This window comes from Haliotis rufescens, unplaced genomic scaffold (assembly GCF_023055435.1).
Source record: "Haliotis rufescens isolate VD_foot unplaced genomic scaffold, xgHalRufe1.0.p SCAF_8, whole genome shotgun sequence".
NCBI classification, from domain to species: Eukaryota; Metazoa; Mollusca; class Gastropoda; order Lepetellida; family Haliotidae; genus Haliotis; species Haliotis rufescens.
Window position 1 is genome coordinate 1466345 of NW_025964372.1, and position 16620 is coordinate 1482964.

Sequence of the window (16620 nt, forward strand, 5' to 3'; positions counted from 1 at the left end):
TTATACTAACTGCTTTTTAATATTCTCAACTAGCTTTAAATCAAATCTGTGATATTTTAGTTATTGTACTGTCCATCGTTGACAGCTTTTTATTTAGTATTATCAATGTATAACTTCTCGTCACGATATGGCTGAAATACTGCCGATGTGACGTTAAAGTTAACTCACTCACTCACTCTTTCCATCTATTTTGTTATGGTTAAGCGGTTTAAAGCAATGTTTCATTTGTAACGCTGAACACCTGTGTTCGATTCCCCATAGGTGTACACAATTAGTGAAGCCCATCTTTACATTTGCGAAGTATGAAGTTTTACTTTTTCCTGGCAAGACCTGACTGACGTGCTGTAAAGGGATGAAAGGCAGTGACCAACATTAAACTCAAGTTCAAGATTTCAAAGTACAAATTAGTCACAAGTGTATGTTTTACCCTAGTGTGTGTTCTGAAATAGATTTAATCATGTTTGATTACAATATGGAACACATACAATTCTATAGAGTATATCACGCGAATGTGTCTTGGGGTGGTAAATATAATGTACTAGGAGTAGTGTGTATTCCTACATAAACACACAAGGGTGATAACCTCCATATCATATAATGTCATTCTTGAGTCCAGGCTTCAAAAACCTGTTCTCATCGCTCACAAACATTACCGAGTACCGATGACGGACAAGGCCGACACCATGTTTGTTTGAAAACACTGAAAGTAGTACCTACCTGACCTTTCACGCTTTCTTTATCCATATATGACCTCAAAGGATACCTATTTTATCCATTGGCTTTATCCGTTGGCTTTATCCTGCGAGAAACGAACCTATTACTAGTATATGATAATATGGTTTATCGACAGGCATTATAAAGTGAATCGATGCGTAGACTACCAATAGATCGATGTCTCCATGGTACGTTTTTGTGTGAATTAGGCATATTATTTATTAGGTATCGAATGGAGGTAGAGACCAGATTTTTATAATGTTTTGACCAATCAGAGTCGGACATTCTTCAGTGTCACAGACTTTTCTAATGATAAGAGGGGGACGTCTGTTCGTGGTCAGGTAGATTCACACAAATGCTGCATTGACCGTGGATGGTTCTGTTTGGTTTACACAAGGGCTCTGTGGGCTTCCTGCCAATATATCAAAGTGTTGAAAGACACAGTTCGTTGTTATTATTTATTCATAGTACATATTTATGTTGGCGATAATAATAAACATAACCCCCACCCATGACACTGATAAAAACCTGAATAATATGCTACTAGCTGAATGGTACATTTTGCCAAATCAGGATGGAAGTGTTACGGTGGAAAGATCACTGGGGACAGTGGCTATCGTCGGGTACACTGATTTTCCGTTGTTTAAGTGTAGAATATATAGAGAAAACCTTTGTTGAAATACAAACGGTACATGAGTTATGCTATGGAAATGAGCCCCTCAATTATTGGAATTTTTAGAAAACCGGAAAAAACTCATCTTCCCAAGGCAAGAGAGTTAACTGGATATAAAAGTCCAGTTTCCACCCTTGCCGAACTAGGCTGTTATTATGGAGTTACATTTTGGCTGGACTAACGAGTCTATGCATAGTCCAATCAAAATCGCGCATCGAAATCGAAATCCGGTTCGTAAACTGTCCTGCAGATTTCGGTCGATTGCAGGATTTGCAAAACATGTGCACCGCCAACTGTTGTCAGCAGATATTTTCCAAATCTTTTCATGTTTTTAATCAAGGTGCTGACGTGATTTGATGCATTTCGCGATGTAAGACTCGTTTTATCACAATATAGATCTCGATTATCGATTAGATCGTCCTGACTGGGCGCCACCATTATGTGTGAAACAAACGCACGTGATACGACAGGTGGAATCTGATTGGTCCATATGAGAGGCTTAAAAGGGACGTAATTGGTAATAGCCACTGGTGGCGCTACGATCGAGTCCAGTAATTCCAGCTTTGTTCGAAAAAACTAAGAGCAGAAACGTTTCATGATGCTGCTAAATAAGATTCAGTATAGAAGTCCGTGAATCCGCCATTCTGAAAAGTAATGGAGACGAGCCCCGATCTTTGAGATATATGATCTACACAAAAGAAGTTCAAGATTACCCTGTTCTTTCTTTCATATTACTGACGTTTATTTGTCATGGCATACGCTCGACAACAGTGTGAACATTGGAGCAAGTAAGGGCCATGGGCTTAAAACTCAGTCCGTCAGTCGGTCGGTCGGTCGGTCGGTCGGTCAGGGTTGAAGACTTAAACGGAAGTAGGTGTCGTTTCTGGAACAGGACTAAATACCTATTCAGCATTTTTCATCCAAACTTGGAATATTTATTAGTCGAGGGCTGAAGTGGTGTATTTTGCTGTTTAGGAATTCTTTAAAAGCATTTTCCAGTTTCCAGTTTCCAGTTTGACAGTCAGATGATTTGTTCCTTCTTATTTGTGGGGCCTGTGGGATTTGTCATCTTCTGATGGTTTCATTTTGCTGTTATTATTCACTGATTGTGATGCTAGAAATTATTATATTTTCAGACTATTGACAGTGTGTAGGAAACATGAAAGTCTGTTGCTCACCGGCTAGCTGCATCTTGCGTTCACACATAACGGAAACTGTAATGTCGTCATTGATTTGCTGTCTATTGAGGATCGAAAGGTTCTGAAAATAATGCCACCCTGTCAACACCTCAGGTTCTACATAAAATAGAATATTAAACTGTTTCAAATGTCTATTCCAATCATTCTGGGTGGGCGGCGGGTGACGTGCGACATCTACCTGTTTCAAAACTGCGTGGATGAACAGCTGATCGCCCACACACTGGCTAAAGCAGTAGGATTTTAATTAAGTTGCTATTCCAGTCATTCTGGGTGGGCGACGGGTGACGTGCGTCAGTCAATCAGTCAGTCAGCCAGTCAGCTTTTTGGGGATTATCTCAATTTCCATGGAAACAATTTGTTTTCAAAGGGTGAGGATAGGTGTCGTTTCCGTAGCACAGCTTTACAAACGTGAAAAACTTTTCATCCAAACCTAGTACATGTATTAACTAAGGGCTGAAGACTTAAACGGAAGTAGGCGTCGTTTCTTGAACAGAACTAAATACCTATACAGCATTTTTCAACCAAACTAGAAACATTTATTAATCGAGGGCTGAAGTGGTGTCTTTAGCTAGTTAGGGTTGGACAGTCAGATGATTTGTTCTTTCTAATTTGTGGGGGCCACGGGATTTGTCATCTTCTGATGACCCTTAGTTATTTTAGATATCTTTTTCTTACAGTTACAAAGGATGAATGGTGAAAGTAAAACACGTGGCGCAAGACTTGCGATTACTATGCTTTACCTCCATACTAGCCCAATCTGGCTAGTCCGTGCTATATACGTTTGAATACGAACAGCATGATATATTTTACGAGTGTTTAATTTTGCTGTAAATATTCACTGATTGTGATGCTAGAAATTATTATATTTTCAGACTATTGACAGTGTGTAGGAAACATGAAAGTCTGTTGCTCACTGGCTAGCTGCATCTTGCGTTCACACATAACGGAAACTGTAATGTCGTCATTGATTTGCTGTCTATTTAGGATCGAAAGGTGCTGAAAATAATGCCACCCTGTCAACACTTCAGGTTCTACATAAAATAGTACATTAAACTCTTTCAAGTTTCTATTCCAATCATTCTGGGTGGGCGACGGGTGACGTGCGACATCTACCTGTTTCAAAAGACAACTGAAATTCAAAATAGTTTTTCCCTTAAATTCAAAGGATGACACACAACATCAAAATGCACATGGTCCATGTAATGTATCATCAAATTTGTGCATATTTGTCTGCGATTTATACTTATGTGTTTTCGAAATATCGTCAAAAATTGATGCCTAGCAAGTTATATTTGTGGTTTGTGTCGACTCAGTGAATCAGGTTGTCACACTCGCTGACATGGTTGATAGCGTGTCAACGCCCCTCGACGGCGTGGATTGTCGCTCACAGTATCAAACACTGGTTTGTCTTTTCTTATAAATAAAATAATGGACCTGGACCATACAACCATTAACTGAATGCTCGAGCAATGATCAACTCCTTCGGGCAACATGAAATACAATCGTCCACATCACAAAGTCGGACCACTTAATAATCTTAAATGAATCTTCCGACAAGCATGGGGTACTGGTTATACAGCTTTAATATTGCTGAGTGCAGCGTTTAACAACAAACAAACACCAAATGACGTGAGCCTTATCCTTGTCACAAAGTTTAGACAGAATTAAATGTTTACAATATTATATTCAGGGAAAAGATCAAAACAGCACTTGGTTCTTCAGAAAAGAAAACGCATTCGGAGACATATCAAAGAAAACACAGGCGAAGAAATATCTGGTCTGAAATGTGACAGCGAAAAAGTTTTTTTTGTTTTGTTTTGCTGGTCCAACCGGTAGGACAGGACATGCGTATCCTTTCGCGAACAATTAGTGTCATCTACAAATAACCCATTTATATAATTTCATCTTTTGCCTTTAAAGAGCCTGGTGAAATCTTCGTGGGTGGATAATCGTTATTCTCTTACGTTGATGTTTTATTTTAAAGATCAATCTGGAGGTATAAATATATATAACCACTGTCAATATAGTCATGTACTTGTGCGCTATTTCTGTACATACACTCCCTGCCATGCCTTCCATGATGGCCTTTCAAGTCGTGACTTGGCCATGTAAAATTATGAGCGAGACCAGTCAGATATAGTTATTAAATATTTCTGATGTCGTATTTTGATTCGCCTCAGTTTCAAATCTAATGTATCAGATCAGTCTCTATTTCTTCCCGGGGCGGTGGGGCAGCCTTGTGGTTGAAGCGTGCGTCGTCATGCATATGTTCATTTGATCTTACTTTGTTTTATCCTTTTTTGGCTGTTTGTGCACCTTTGTCTGTACAGGATGGTAAGAATATACGCAGCTTTGTAGTCTTGTTTTAACATCAAAAGGTGAATAGTTCTTGGCAGTCATGAGTGAGAGAGTAAGTGAGTATGGTTTTACGCCGCTTTTAGCAATATTCCACAATATCACGGCGTGGGACACCGGAAATGGGCTCCACACATTTTACCCATGAGGGGAATCGAACCCGGGTTTTCGACGTGACGAGCCAACGATTTAACCACTTGGCTACCCCACCGCCCCTCTTGGCAGCATAGCCGTCTATTCCGGGATAATTTACAACAACTCATATACACTGTATACAGCATACGATCAACTTCTCCTTGTCAAACATTACGGCCAGGAATTCTTCTTCCTTTTGAAACCACCACATGAAGCCAACTTCAGGTGATCACAGACCACGTGATCATGTTGAATAGTGGCACAGCATCTTCCCTTTGTGAGAAACGTTTCTATCGGCAACCAGTGTATGGGGCTCTTTATTTAAGTGCCTATTTGACCCGATGTCCACATGTACTCACATGCCTTGTGCTCATGATCGGTTAGCGTTTTTCCAAATCCCTGAACCGTCAAATGTTTTTTTTTAATCTTGCTCACTTATCATAATAATTACTTAGGTTGTAGTGTTTGGCCACACATGTACTTGATCGCAAAAATGTGTGTTTCAACTGAACACACAGCTTAAGATACTCTTCACAGTTTCCTTATTTCCTAAATTTAAAAAAAACGACAAAACCTAACCCTTATCACAGAGAGAATGTGTGGATGTGCCATTTTAGGCATATTTCAGTTGTGTCAGTTTGATCTCAGGGTATGATTCTACCAATTATAGAAACCCGGATTCAAAACCACGATCATATCTTTCTGACAATTATAAGGGACGTTACTCTCCGTGTCCAATCGCGACGCTTTAGACGACTTGCAATTGCCTACTGGTGGTAGGGTGTCAACCCCTCGTCGTGATAAGTTATAAATAGATGTATGCGACGACACACGCTGAACAGGCAATCCAGATGTCAACAATCACTCGACATTTTATATTGACATAATCAATATGGCTGGGTTGTACAATACACTGACACCTATTCTGCTGTTTTCTTAAAAACGTGTTTACTTTAACGGCGGTCCTTTGGGTTGTTTAAACAAGGAGGGAAGTGATATACAAATGCGCATGTTTGGGCATGAGTCGGTATGAACTCTCAATTTGTCCCTCGTTACTTACAGTATCGACAGTATATTTCAAACCACATACCTATGCTTGGCTTCACACAGCATTGTAACTGGGGGGAGCTGTCGAATTTCGACCCTGTATTGCAAGGATCATTGACAAGATGTTTCCTTTGACGCTGCTCCTTCTGGCAATGCATTGTGTCAGTGGTAAGTACGGGTCTGTAGCTCATTTGAAACATGGAACTTGTTGAATTGATGAATTACAACTTATATTCAAGAAAGTTGTTCAAGATTTAAACTTGTTTGTTTTCGAAATATCGTCAAAAATTGCTGAAAGTGAGAGTCGAATATGATGCCTCAGGAATTTGAAGCCTCTAGTAATCACTTTAGTACCTGGTTTGATTTGACCTGAGCAAGCTGTGTATATGTCGAGTCAGCTGGTCACACTTGCCGAGTTGGTTGATAGCGTATCGACGTCCACCGACTGCGTGGATCGTAGCTCACAGTATCACCCACTGGTCTCTCTTGTCATAAAGTTAGGATAATGGACCTAGACCATCCAACCATAACTAAATGCACGAGCAATGATCAACTCATCGAGTAACGATGAAACACAATCGTCTACATCACAAAGTCTGACCTCAAAATCAGTTTAATCGACTTTTACAAGCATGGATTACTGGTTACACAACTTGAATATTGTTGACAGCAGCGTTAAACAGCAAACAAACTAAAAATATCTTCAAAGCCAAGTGCCAGTTTGGGATCCTTTACAACCTTAAATAGCTTGTTGGACATGTGCCAGCTAAAACGTGTTTGTTATGCAAATGTTATGGCGGGTGCGACCGGTAGGACAGGACATGCGTGCCCTTTTCGTAAACCTGATGTCATCACTGGTTTTTGCCTTTAAAGAGCCCGGTGAAATCTGTTACGGCAGATATTCGAGACTCGATATTCCCTGGCGTTGACGTCATATAATTCAAGATCAGTTGGGAGGATCGCGACTCTGTCATGTAATTGTGCGCTATTTATGGAGATACACTCCCTCATCTGTCATACCGTCCTTTTAATACACGTCGTGACTTGGTCATGAACTGATCAGGGCCAAAAGAAACGTTACCAACATTAACTGATTTGCCACTTTGAAACAAAGATGCCAGCCTGTTCAAAAACAGTAAAGAACACGTCTCACGAATACAGCCTTCATATTCTCTGTCGTTCTTTGCACGTGCTTTACGGATTTTGGGAGATATTGGTGTTTTGCAGCATTTTTTTAAAACAATCTCTCCCAAATTATCGTGCAATTTCCGGGTATAAATTACGCACGGATCTGTTCCCTATCATTGGTTGCGATGATTAACACCAACGAACAAGCCAAGACTGACCAATGTCCAGAGGGAGAGAGCCATAGGTATGCTGCAGATAGGAGCGACACAGAGAGCGGTTTCCATTGACATGAACTGCTCCAAAATGACCATTACCAGACTGGTCGCACGTCTACGACAGACTGGCAGAACCGCAGACAGACCACAGAGTGACAGACCAAAGGTCACGACCCCGCAGGATGACCGCTTTTTACGGGTACTTCATCTGAGGAACAGATTTCTTACTGTGACGTCATCAGCTGCCAACAGCTTAGGACATCCGACTACGACATTATGGTCTCCGGGCTTATCGCCCTTTCAAGGGCATGACCTTGACCCGTCAACATCGACGTGCCAGATTGACGTGCTGCAGGCAAACTCAGCGATGGCAACCAAGGGAATGGCGGCGAGTGCTGTTTAGTGACGACAGCAGGTTCCAACTCTTCAAACCTGATGGGCGGACGCGAGTTTATCGACGACGTGGTGAACTATTATCTATTACCTTGTTGTGTCCAGGAGGTGGAACCTTACGGGAACGGAAGTGTGATGGTCTGGGGCGGCATTTGCGGGGACGAGAACACAGAACTTGTCATCATCGAAGGCAATCTGTCAGCACAACGCTACATTGACAATATCTTACGGCCAGTGGTTCTTCCTTTCATCAAGCGTCAACAACGGACGGTGTTCCAACAAGATAACGCCACACCCCATAAAGCCCGTATTACTAAAGACTTCCTCAAAGCCAACAACGTGACTGTCCTGCCGTGGCCAGCTCGATCACCAGATCTGTCACCCATAGAACATCTCTGGGACCAGCTGGGGCGTCGTCTTCGGAAACGTCAACATCCTCCCTTCCCGAGACAAGCCTTGATCGTTGCCCTCCGTGAGGAATGGAATCAGAAACCTGCAGTCGATGTGAGGATGCTTGTCTACTCAGTTCGACGCCGCATTCGAAGATGCATTGCCGCTCATAAAGGTCATATCCCGTATTGAACGGTCTGGGCCGTCGTCACCTTAAATTTGTAACCAATGTTGTTGATCGAATACTGGACGAATGACCCCTTGTTGTTGAATTAGTAAATTTGCATTTTACTGTTCTGAATGATGAATTTCTACAATACAATTGTTATTGCTTCTACAAATTGTGTTGGTCATATTTTACCCTAGACATACCGTTGGTAACTTTTCTTTTGGCCGTCATTTTATAATAATATTATAGTTATTAGACATTTCAGAACTCTTATTTTGATTTTTCCTTCCCTCTGTGTCTTGTCTGGTAAAACATCCTTGTTTTTTTTCGTCCTTGTGTCCAAAATAATATTGGTTTTGACAGTGAGTTAATGTTGTTTACCACCGCAGTCAGCATACATTATTCATAAACTACACAGCGGGCTGTACCTAATCGAATCTGGACCAGGCAAACCCGTGCTGGATATTACGAACAGCTCCACACGCCCTCGGGGCACGATGGATCACCATCAACCAAGTCACTGGTCCTTACATATTGTAGATTCCCAAGCTGGGACCAATTTTATCCCAGAGTCACATCGGGTTATCTATTACAAGCGTGTTGGTTACAGATGTTTTATTTTATCCGACTTCGTTTTATCCTTTATTGGTTGTTTGAGCACCTCCTTCTGTACCGGATGGTTGGAATATACGCAGCTTTGTAATCTTGTTTTAACTTCAACAGGTGAAGACTTCTTGACAGTTATGGCATACAAGACGAGAAACACCTATGTTTATGCAATAGCTGGAGAGACTGGAGGTCTTTTACAGGTACAGTATCCTCACTTCGCATATGGAACATCAACACAATGTGGATCATTCAGATCTACCTCAGTGTCTATTGATGAAAAAATGAAGATTGCAAGTGCTATTGAACCAAAGGTCATTATTGTAAGTCCCAGCGATGCTGATATGCTAATAGAAGTACGTGGTGAAAGTAGGTTCTCTCCCCTACCAATATCTGCACTGGGAACCAAGTACATAGTGCCATCTGATAGTAAGTATACTGGGCAGTATCAGAAACTACTTGTGGTGGCAACACACAACCAAAGCACTGATGTGGAGATCAATTGGAGAATTGCACAAGGGTATGTAAACGTCAACGGTCACAACTACAGAGACGGCGATAGTGTTTCCATTGGCCTTGGTCCCTATCAAACATTGACGATACTCACCCAGTATGATATCAATGGAACTGTGATCAGTGCGAGCGACAGCGGAGCCGTCTATGCTGGGATTATTTACAACAACACATATACAGCATATGATCAACTACTTCCTGTCAAACATTACGGCCAGGAATTTGTTGTTGTTGTTGAAACTCCTGTAAGACATAGCCAACTTCAGGTGACCACAGAGCAACGTGACACGCAGATAAAGTTCAATAGTGGAGCAGCAATTTCCCTTGGTCAGAAACGTTTCTATCAGCAAACACTCTATAGGAGTCTTCATGTAAGTGCCACGCGACCGGTTATGGTGACACTAATTAGACGAGATGGTGCGAAAAGTGTCTTTGCTACTATTCCACCTGTGCAATCGTATGTCAATCACACCCGCGAATATGTGCCACGTCTGGGGTCTTCTTATGGTCTCAAGATTTGTACCCGGAAGACAGACTCGGTGGTGATTCAGAAAAAGAATCAATACCGCATTTCAGTAGACTGGGAAGAAATATCAGGCAGTGGATACAAAGTAGGAGCTATAACATCATCAGTTACCAGTTTATATTCCTCCATTTCCTCTGACTACCCTTTTACTGTCCTTGAGTATTATACTGGATCAAATCCCTTTCACTGTTACCACTACAGCTTCTCACCAGAGGAAGCAGCAACAAATCCTTTCCGAGGTATGTATTTACTTTCATTAAAATGTCCGATGCAATTCCTTATTTTGACTAGTACTATAATATGTTCTCTCAGCTGAACGATTGACGTGCACTTGCACTTGCCTGTGTTTATGATGGGTACCACGGTTGTGGGGGGATACACTGACCTTTTCACGAACTCCTGGTGTCACCACTATTTGGTAGTCATTCATTAACACATATTTATGATACACTCGGAATCGTACAATGGACTCTTTTAGCTGATGTTATTTGTGAAATTGGTTTGTTCCTATTATTAAAACATAATACGACAACCCCCTTCCCATACTCATACAGGAACCCCTGTTCCTCCTCTGTCGACAAACAGGATTATGTGGTACAAGTGAAAATAGTGAATTGCATCGGACATCAATTTTGGAATTAAAACGTTTGGAAATGTCTTTCACATTTGTACCATAAAACTTCTTGAAAGCCTGAATGAGGCCTTGAATGTTGTGACCCTGTTCAGTCAACTTTCAAGCAAGCGTCGTATGATGCTTTTTGAAACCTTTGAAGAAAGAGCATGCTCAGTTGTATCTCAAAAGTTGTGAAATGTAGCTGATGGAATGTCACTTGACATTAAGGGAAAGTTGACTTTTAGGAACTTGTTCCACTTGTCATAGTCTTGTGGATAGTGTTTATGTCACTCTGAACCTTTATGCATCGATCTAAATATACTGAACCGCAAAAAAAAACGTCACTTATTTGTCCAAACACTGTAAACATACTTTGAGACATATTAAAAAGATTAAACTTGGCAAAATGGATCATCAAGGTTAAAATTAAAGTGTCACATGTTCTTAAAGTCAAACACAACACTAAATATGAGACAGTTTCACTGATCTCTTCAATCTCCAGCTAATCCACTATGTCGTGATGTTTTCAATGAAATGTCCTAATAACAATTGTGCACTTGTGTATGTAACATTTTGTGATGATTGGATGCGAGTCAAAGAAAGATAGTACCAAGGGTACTAAGACAACTGCATATGAAAAGCTACCCCATTTTACATTAGAAGTGATAATTGACAATACTTCCTGTTTTTCCTGAGTAGGTGTGTATTTAGGACGAACATACCTGATGGCTCTCACAAGATTTCAATACAGCCCTGAGATACGTGCATCAACTGGAAAGGAAGGAGGACAATGGCAGATACAAAACCCATACACAGGGAAGATCTGGTCTCGACAAGTCAAACCATTCAACACTGACTATTTCTACCCCCAATATTCTGTAAACACAACAAATGGTATTCAAAATAAAACAATGCTTATCCATGTAGAAAGTGTTGAGATTCAGATCAGAGGACTCGGCGGCTACACTCGTTTCTCTCCACTCCCCATCTCCGCTTTAGGGACAAAATACGTCATGACCTCTTGCCATCCTTCTGGTGGCTACATCTCATTGATGGTGATTGCCACACACAGCAAGAAGACTGATGTGGACATCACATTTAGACTGGATGGTAACGTAACCTATGACAACAAAACGTACACCCATGGAGACACGCTCAGCCTCACACTAATGGAGTACCAAACTTTCACAATCAACAGTTCATCTGATCTCACTGGAACAGTAGTAGCTGCCGAAGAGACTATCGCCGTCTACACTGCGACATATAAAGCTGCTTCTTACATTCGTCTCATTGCCTATGAACAACTTCTCCCGAACAGCCATCATGGACATGAATATGTTGTTGCAATTCGTGATAATAGTCCGGAACGATATCACAGTTCTCTGCCATACCAGCTTCAGGTCGTCACCGACCACAGTGACACTCAGATCAGGTTCAATGACGGCTCTTCAGTATCTGTTGGTGACACAAGGGTGTACAAAAAGCGATATGGACCCCGTACGCATCTTTACTTCAACACCACACATCCGGTTATGACAACACTGTGTATTGTTGCAGGGTCAAGCGGGTACTTCAAGCAAGGTTTGTTCACTGTCTTACCACCCGTTAAATACCACACAAAGCAAAGTACACTAATCTATGGTGGTACTTTACAAATACTGACAGATAAAGGAAGTAACAACGTGCATGTTGAACGTCGCTACGGATCTACAGTGAACAATATTCACGTGGACTGGACACCAATCCCAAGGACAACATATAAAGTAGGGACATGCACAGTTGGTTCGTCAACGTTCATCCGCTCAAATACATCTTTCGGTGTCCTGGGATACAGTAATTATCGCATCGACAATGGAGGCTTCAGTTTCAAATCTCCAGATCATACACGTAAGTATAACCAAGTTTAATTCTTGTTCTCTTCAAAGAAATTGAATTGTTACATAAATTTTGATTGATATGTTGTGTATGAAATAAACCTTTTTTTATAATTGGCAGAATAAATCTGATAACTGAGATTGTTAGTGGCTGTATCCTCGAAGGGGGTTGAAGTAGTGCAAAAGAATTGTCTCCTGGAGAGGGGATGTAAGACCACAGTCATTCAAAGTCGATTTATTCCTACCACGTAATCGTAGAATACGTGTTCTATTAATGTTTGGCTTAATGTGCCAATGATTTGCTAACACCTGAAGGGATGATATAAACCCTGCTAGGGTCCATGCAGGTAGAAAAAAGTACTGTAAGTCCCCATGGTCCCTAATATGGTGATCCGTCTTCAGTTGCTGGTGATCTATAGCCCGTTTTTATATTGTGTTTCTGAAAAATAGTGTGTTTTATCATGCTCTCAAACTAGTTTTAAATAAATCAACGATTTGATATGATTTTATACAGTCTAGATATACTTCTTTTTTATTAATGCATAATTTTGGAAGATGGAAGATTTACTCCAATGAATGATCGTTGATTCATAACATATCTTGCGCTAGTTTACTTTGCTGATTTGTAACGAAAATCCGGAAAAAGGAATTAAATAAATATGTTGCATTTATATTGGCAGTCATGGTATCAACTCAATATCAATTAATATTTGCTCATATTTTTCAGAGACGACACAAAAGATTAGTTTTCAAACACCACTCCAAGGCCCGATGTTTGATGACAGTGAGTATTTTATTATTTACTCTGTAAAAGTTTATGTATAGTATATAGTATATTTCGCAACATAAAAAAAAAAGCATTGAATCAGTTTGAATCAATTTGCATTTTTACGTTTTAGCAGATGGTTGTGCACATGATAAGTCAAGATGATTCTTTCAATCAGGTGTTCATGTGAGTTATGGTCATTGAACGCAGACATCAACTCGTGTAACCCTCTTGGAACATGATGCATGTCTGCAAACTGGAGGCATTGACATGCAAAGATATGAAAATGAGCCTTCGACTGAGTGTGCACGTGTAACAGATGGATGCACGTGAAGCACTGGAGGTTGGACATAAGAAACGTCTCCAGTGGTGTTGTACCGAGTACTGGGTCTAGCAATGGCCGACAAACTAATTTCCTGGTTTCAACCATTTGCCTGGCTGCTCTCCACTTAACAAAGTCGTTGCCCTTTTCTGTCAAGTGACCAACGATGTGTGACATGGGTGCACAAAATGCACGTGCAAAGTCTAAGTCAAGTATGGTTGTGTTTTTATTGTCAGTGATGTTGTGTTTTTGTGCCAGACTACACTGACAATTACATGGACCCTTTGTGCCCATAATCTTCATATTCAGGGACTAGAACATGAATCACTACCTCGTGCGATTTTGGCAACACAAATTAGTATAATGACTCCAACTATTTAAAAAGGGCAAAATGCATTCATTTTGTGATTGATTGGGGTCTCTTTACCAGAATGTTGAAATATGTATTTAAAGTACCATCACATTTTCCATGTATACATATTTGCTTGTATTTTGTTTAGGGACGACACCAACGATTAAGGGACAAACTCCTCTGCAAGGTCCGCTATTTAATAACAGTAAGTGACTTGTTTAAGTAGCACCTCTGTGAATGTACAACTATTGTGTGACATATAATTAGCGACATTAAAAACCCAGTTTTAGGTTCAGACCAATGTGCATCAATTCACACGTGTACGTTCCTTCAGGAACATGTTGGTCTGAGTTATCGTTATGGAACTGTGTGTTGCTGTCAGACGTGCGTTTTACTTCAACACAAGTGTGAACACCCTGGATCCTGATGCATGCCACCAGACGTGGGGTCATTGACATGAAAATATATTAAATGAGCCTGGGACTGAGTGTGCAACTGCAACATACGGATGGACATGGGTGCACAGATATCAGTCAAGTTCGGTTGCGTTTCCGTAATGTCCGTGGCGTTGTGCTTTTTACATTCACAATTTGTTTATTCTATGATTGAGTGAACAGTATCTCTGTCAAATCACAGACTGGCAGCTTGGGGTGGAAGGAAAACCCGAAGTGATACAGTCTTAGAGGTTAAACACTTTGAGGAAACCACCTTCTATGAACATCAATGAAATGTACAGAAAATATATTTTAAAATGTTTTTAGAGACATTAAGCTTTGCATGTAAGTGATGTCCATTCTAGAACAAAACCCTAAAGTTTAGTTTGTGGTACTGATTTGTTATATGTTTCCAGACGCTGCGATGATTGTGGTAGTGTGTTGTGGGGTGATCATTGTGTCCCTGCTGGTCGGTTTCATCGGATATGTTCTCTATGTGTAAGTATTGCATCCTGCTGTGGTTGTCTATGTGGTGGGTGGTATGGGAGTGAGACACAAAGTAGGCAGACTGCGACAAATATCGGAGACGTCTTGTTGACAAACCCACAACTACCTTCAATCTGTCCTAGTGCCTTCAACCACTTTGATGCAGTTTTCCTTTGGAATGATTAACTACGAACAATTAAACCATAATAATATCACAGCATTGTTATCACTCCTATTTATTTTACAGAGAAAATGATTTAATTTGCTCGTCATTTTGAAGGACGTCGTCGTTTCTTGCAGGCGCAGGAAGATGAAATCATCTAAGGATAATTGCACACAACGTCATCCGGCTCCACCGACACCCACAGAGAGTTCTCTGAACGCTCCTTTCTCCCAGCGCAGTAACATATACCTGGAGCTAGATAGAAGAAACAGCCCAGAGAATTTCTACGAAAATATCGTTAACATCAGCGACAATGCAGACAACATCCAAGCATAAAAAAAAGTTGATATCTTTGTAGTTCTCTTGACTGTAGGTCATGTAAGTGTACATGTATTTGCGACGCGTCGTAATGCGTTTCTTGTTAACATAATGTTTTCGACATTTCTTCTGAAGGCGCATGAAACCCATATGATTAGAGTCATGTCTCTGAAATATATGAACTACTTCTGACATATATGTAATATACCTATATATATGTGTGTGTGCACATTTATACTATAGATGTTGTCTTTTCACTGTATACCTTGTACTCTTCATGAAATGGAGGAAATAAAGAAGATCTATCTATCTGTGATTAGAGTCATGTCTCTGAAATGTGTTCACAAATTTCGAATCCCATTTCAAAGTGTCAATATTTCTGGATGTAGCCTGTGGAATAACCCTTTATTTGTTTGGTATATTTTGGTGTTTGCCCCCGCTACGACCCTTGATCTTCGCCACAGTTATCTCCCCTTCTGGTTTATGACGCCGTATTTTATGACGTCAGCATGTTGACCCTAAAATTTGATCACATGTCTTTTCGCAATATTTAGCCACATGGTGTTACTGGTCTGCTAAATACCTTAGCTTATGATCTTAATTTCACTTCCAAGCATTTCAAAGTATGCTATATGTTTCATGTATTCACTTTCATCCACATGCACACAGGTGCACACTCATCCATTCATACACACACCCGCATTAAACTTTACAGAGTGTCCCTAAGTTACACTCAGTAATATAATTATACACTCTGTAATAATTTAACTCATACCATTTGTCATACCATTTGTGATACGCAATAACCATAACGACAACACGTGGCCTTGCTGCCAAACAAACACTTGCGCTTGTTAATCGTTTTTCAAATGACGTCATATTATGACGTCATATATATTACGTCATTTCACAAACACTCACTTCGCCATCTTGTAACTCCATACAATACGCTGTATATTTAGAAAACAGTTATCCTCCCTTTCCTTGCTCTTGTCGCAACTTCATGCACATTGCATCTTAAACGTCAAATACTATAAATGCTGTTATTGTTTATCACTGATTAGTGTCTTATATTATTATATCTCGTCAGGTGTGGCAAGGTTTGGACGGACGCTGGACCGATTAGGTTTCGCTCGTATGCTCGGTTGCCTGCTTGTACAGTGGGAGCCCATGCCAGCCCTCATGCTTCCGTGGGTGGACACAAATGCATAAAGCTCATCAGCTGTACA

At 40.6% G+C, this 16620-nt stretch overlaps 1 protein-coding gene across 2 annotated transcripts; it reads left to right on the plus strand.

Moving 5' to 3' along the window:
- Nucleotides 1-6137: 6137 nt before the first annotated feature.
- On the plus strand, nt 6138-15550 carry LOC124144656. 2 transcript variants are annotated; one of them, XM_048389580.1, is made up of 7 exons: nt 6138-6291; nt 9142-10302; nt 11388-12563; nt 13278-13334; nt 14139-14195; nt 14841-14922; nt 15211-15550. In XM_048389580.1, exons 1-7 carry the CDS (start codon nt 6246-6248, stop codon nt 15407-15409), a joined length of 2778 nt encoding a protein of 925 aa, XP_048245537.1. In that variant the 5' UTR covers nt 6138-6245; the 3' UTR covers nt 15410-15550. The 2 variants fall into 2 exon arrangements, with proteins under 2 accessions (XP_048245537.1, XP_046370145.2); XM_046514189.2 differs by having other exon boundaries at nt 6139-6291; nt 11376-12563.
- The last annotated feature ends 1070 nt before the right edge of the window (nt 15551-16620 follow it).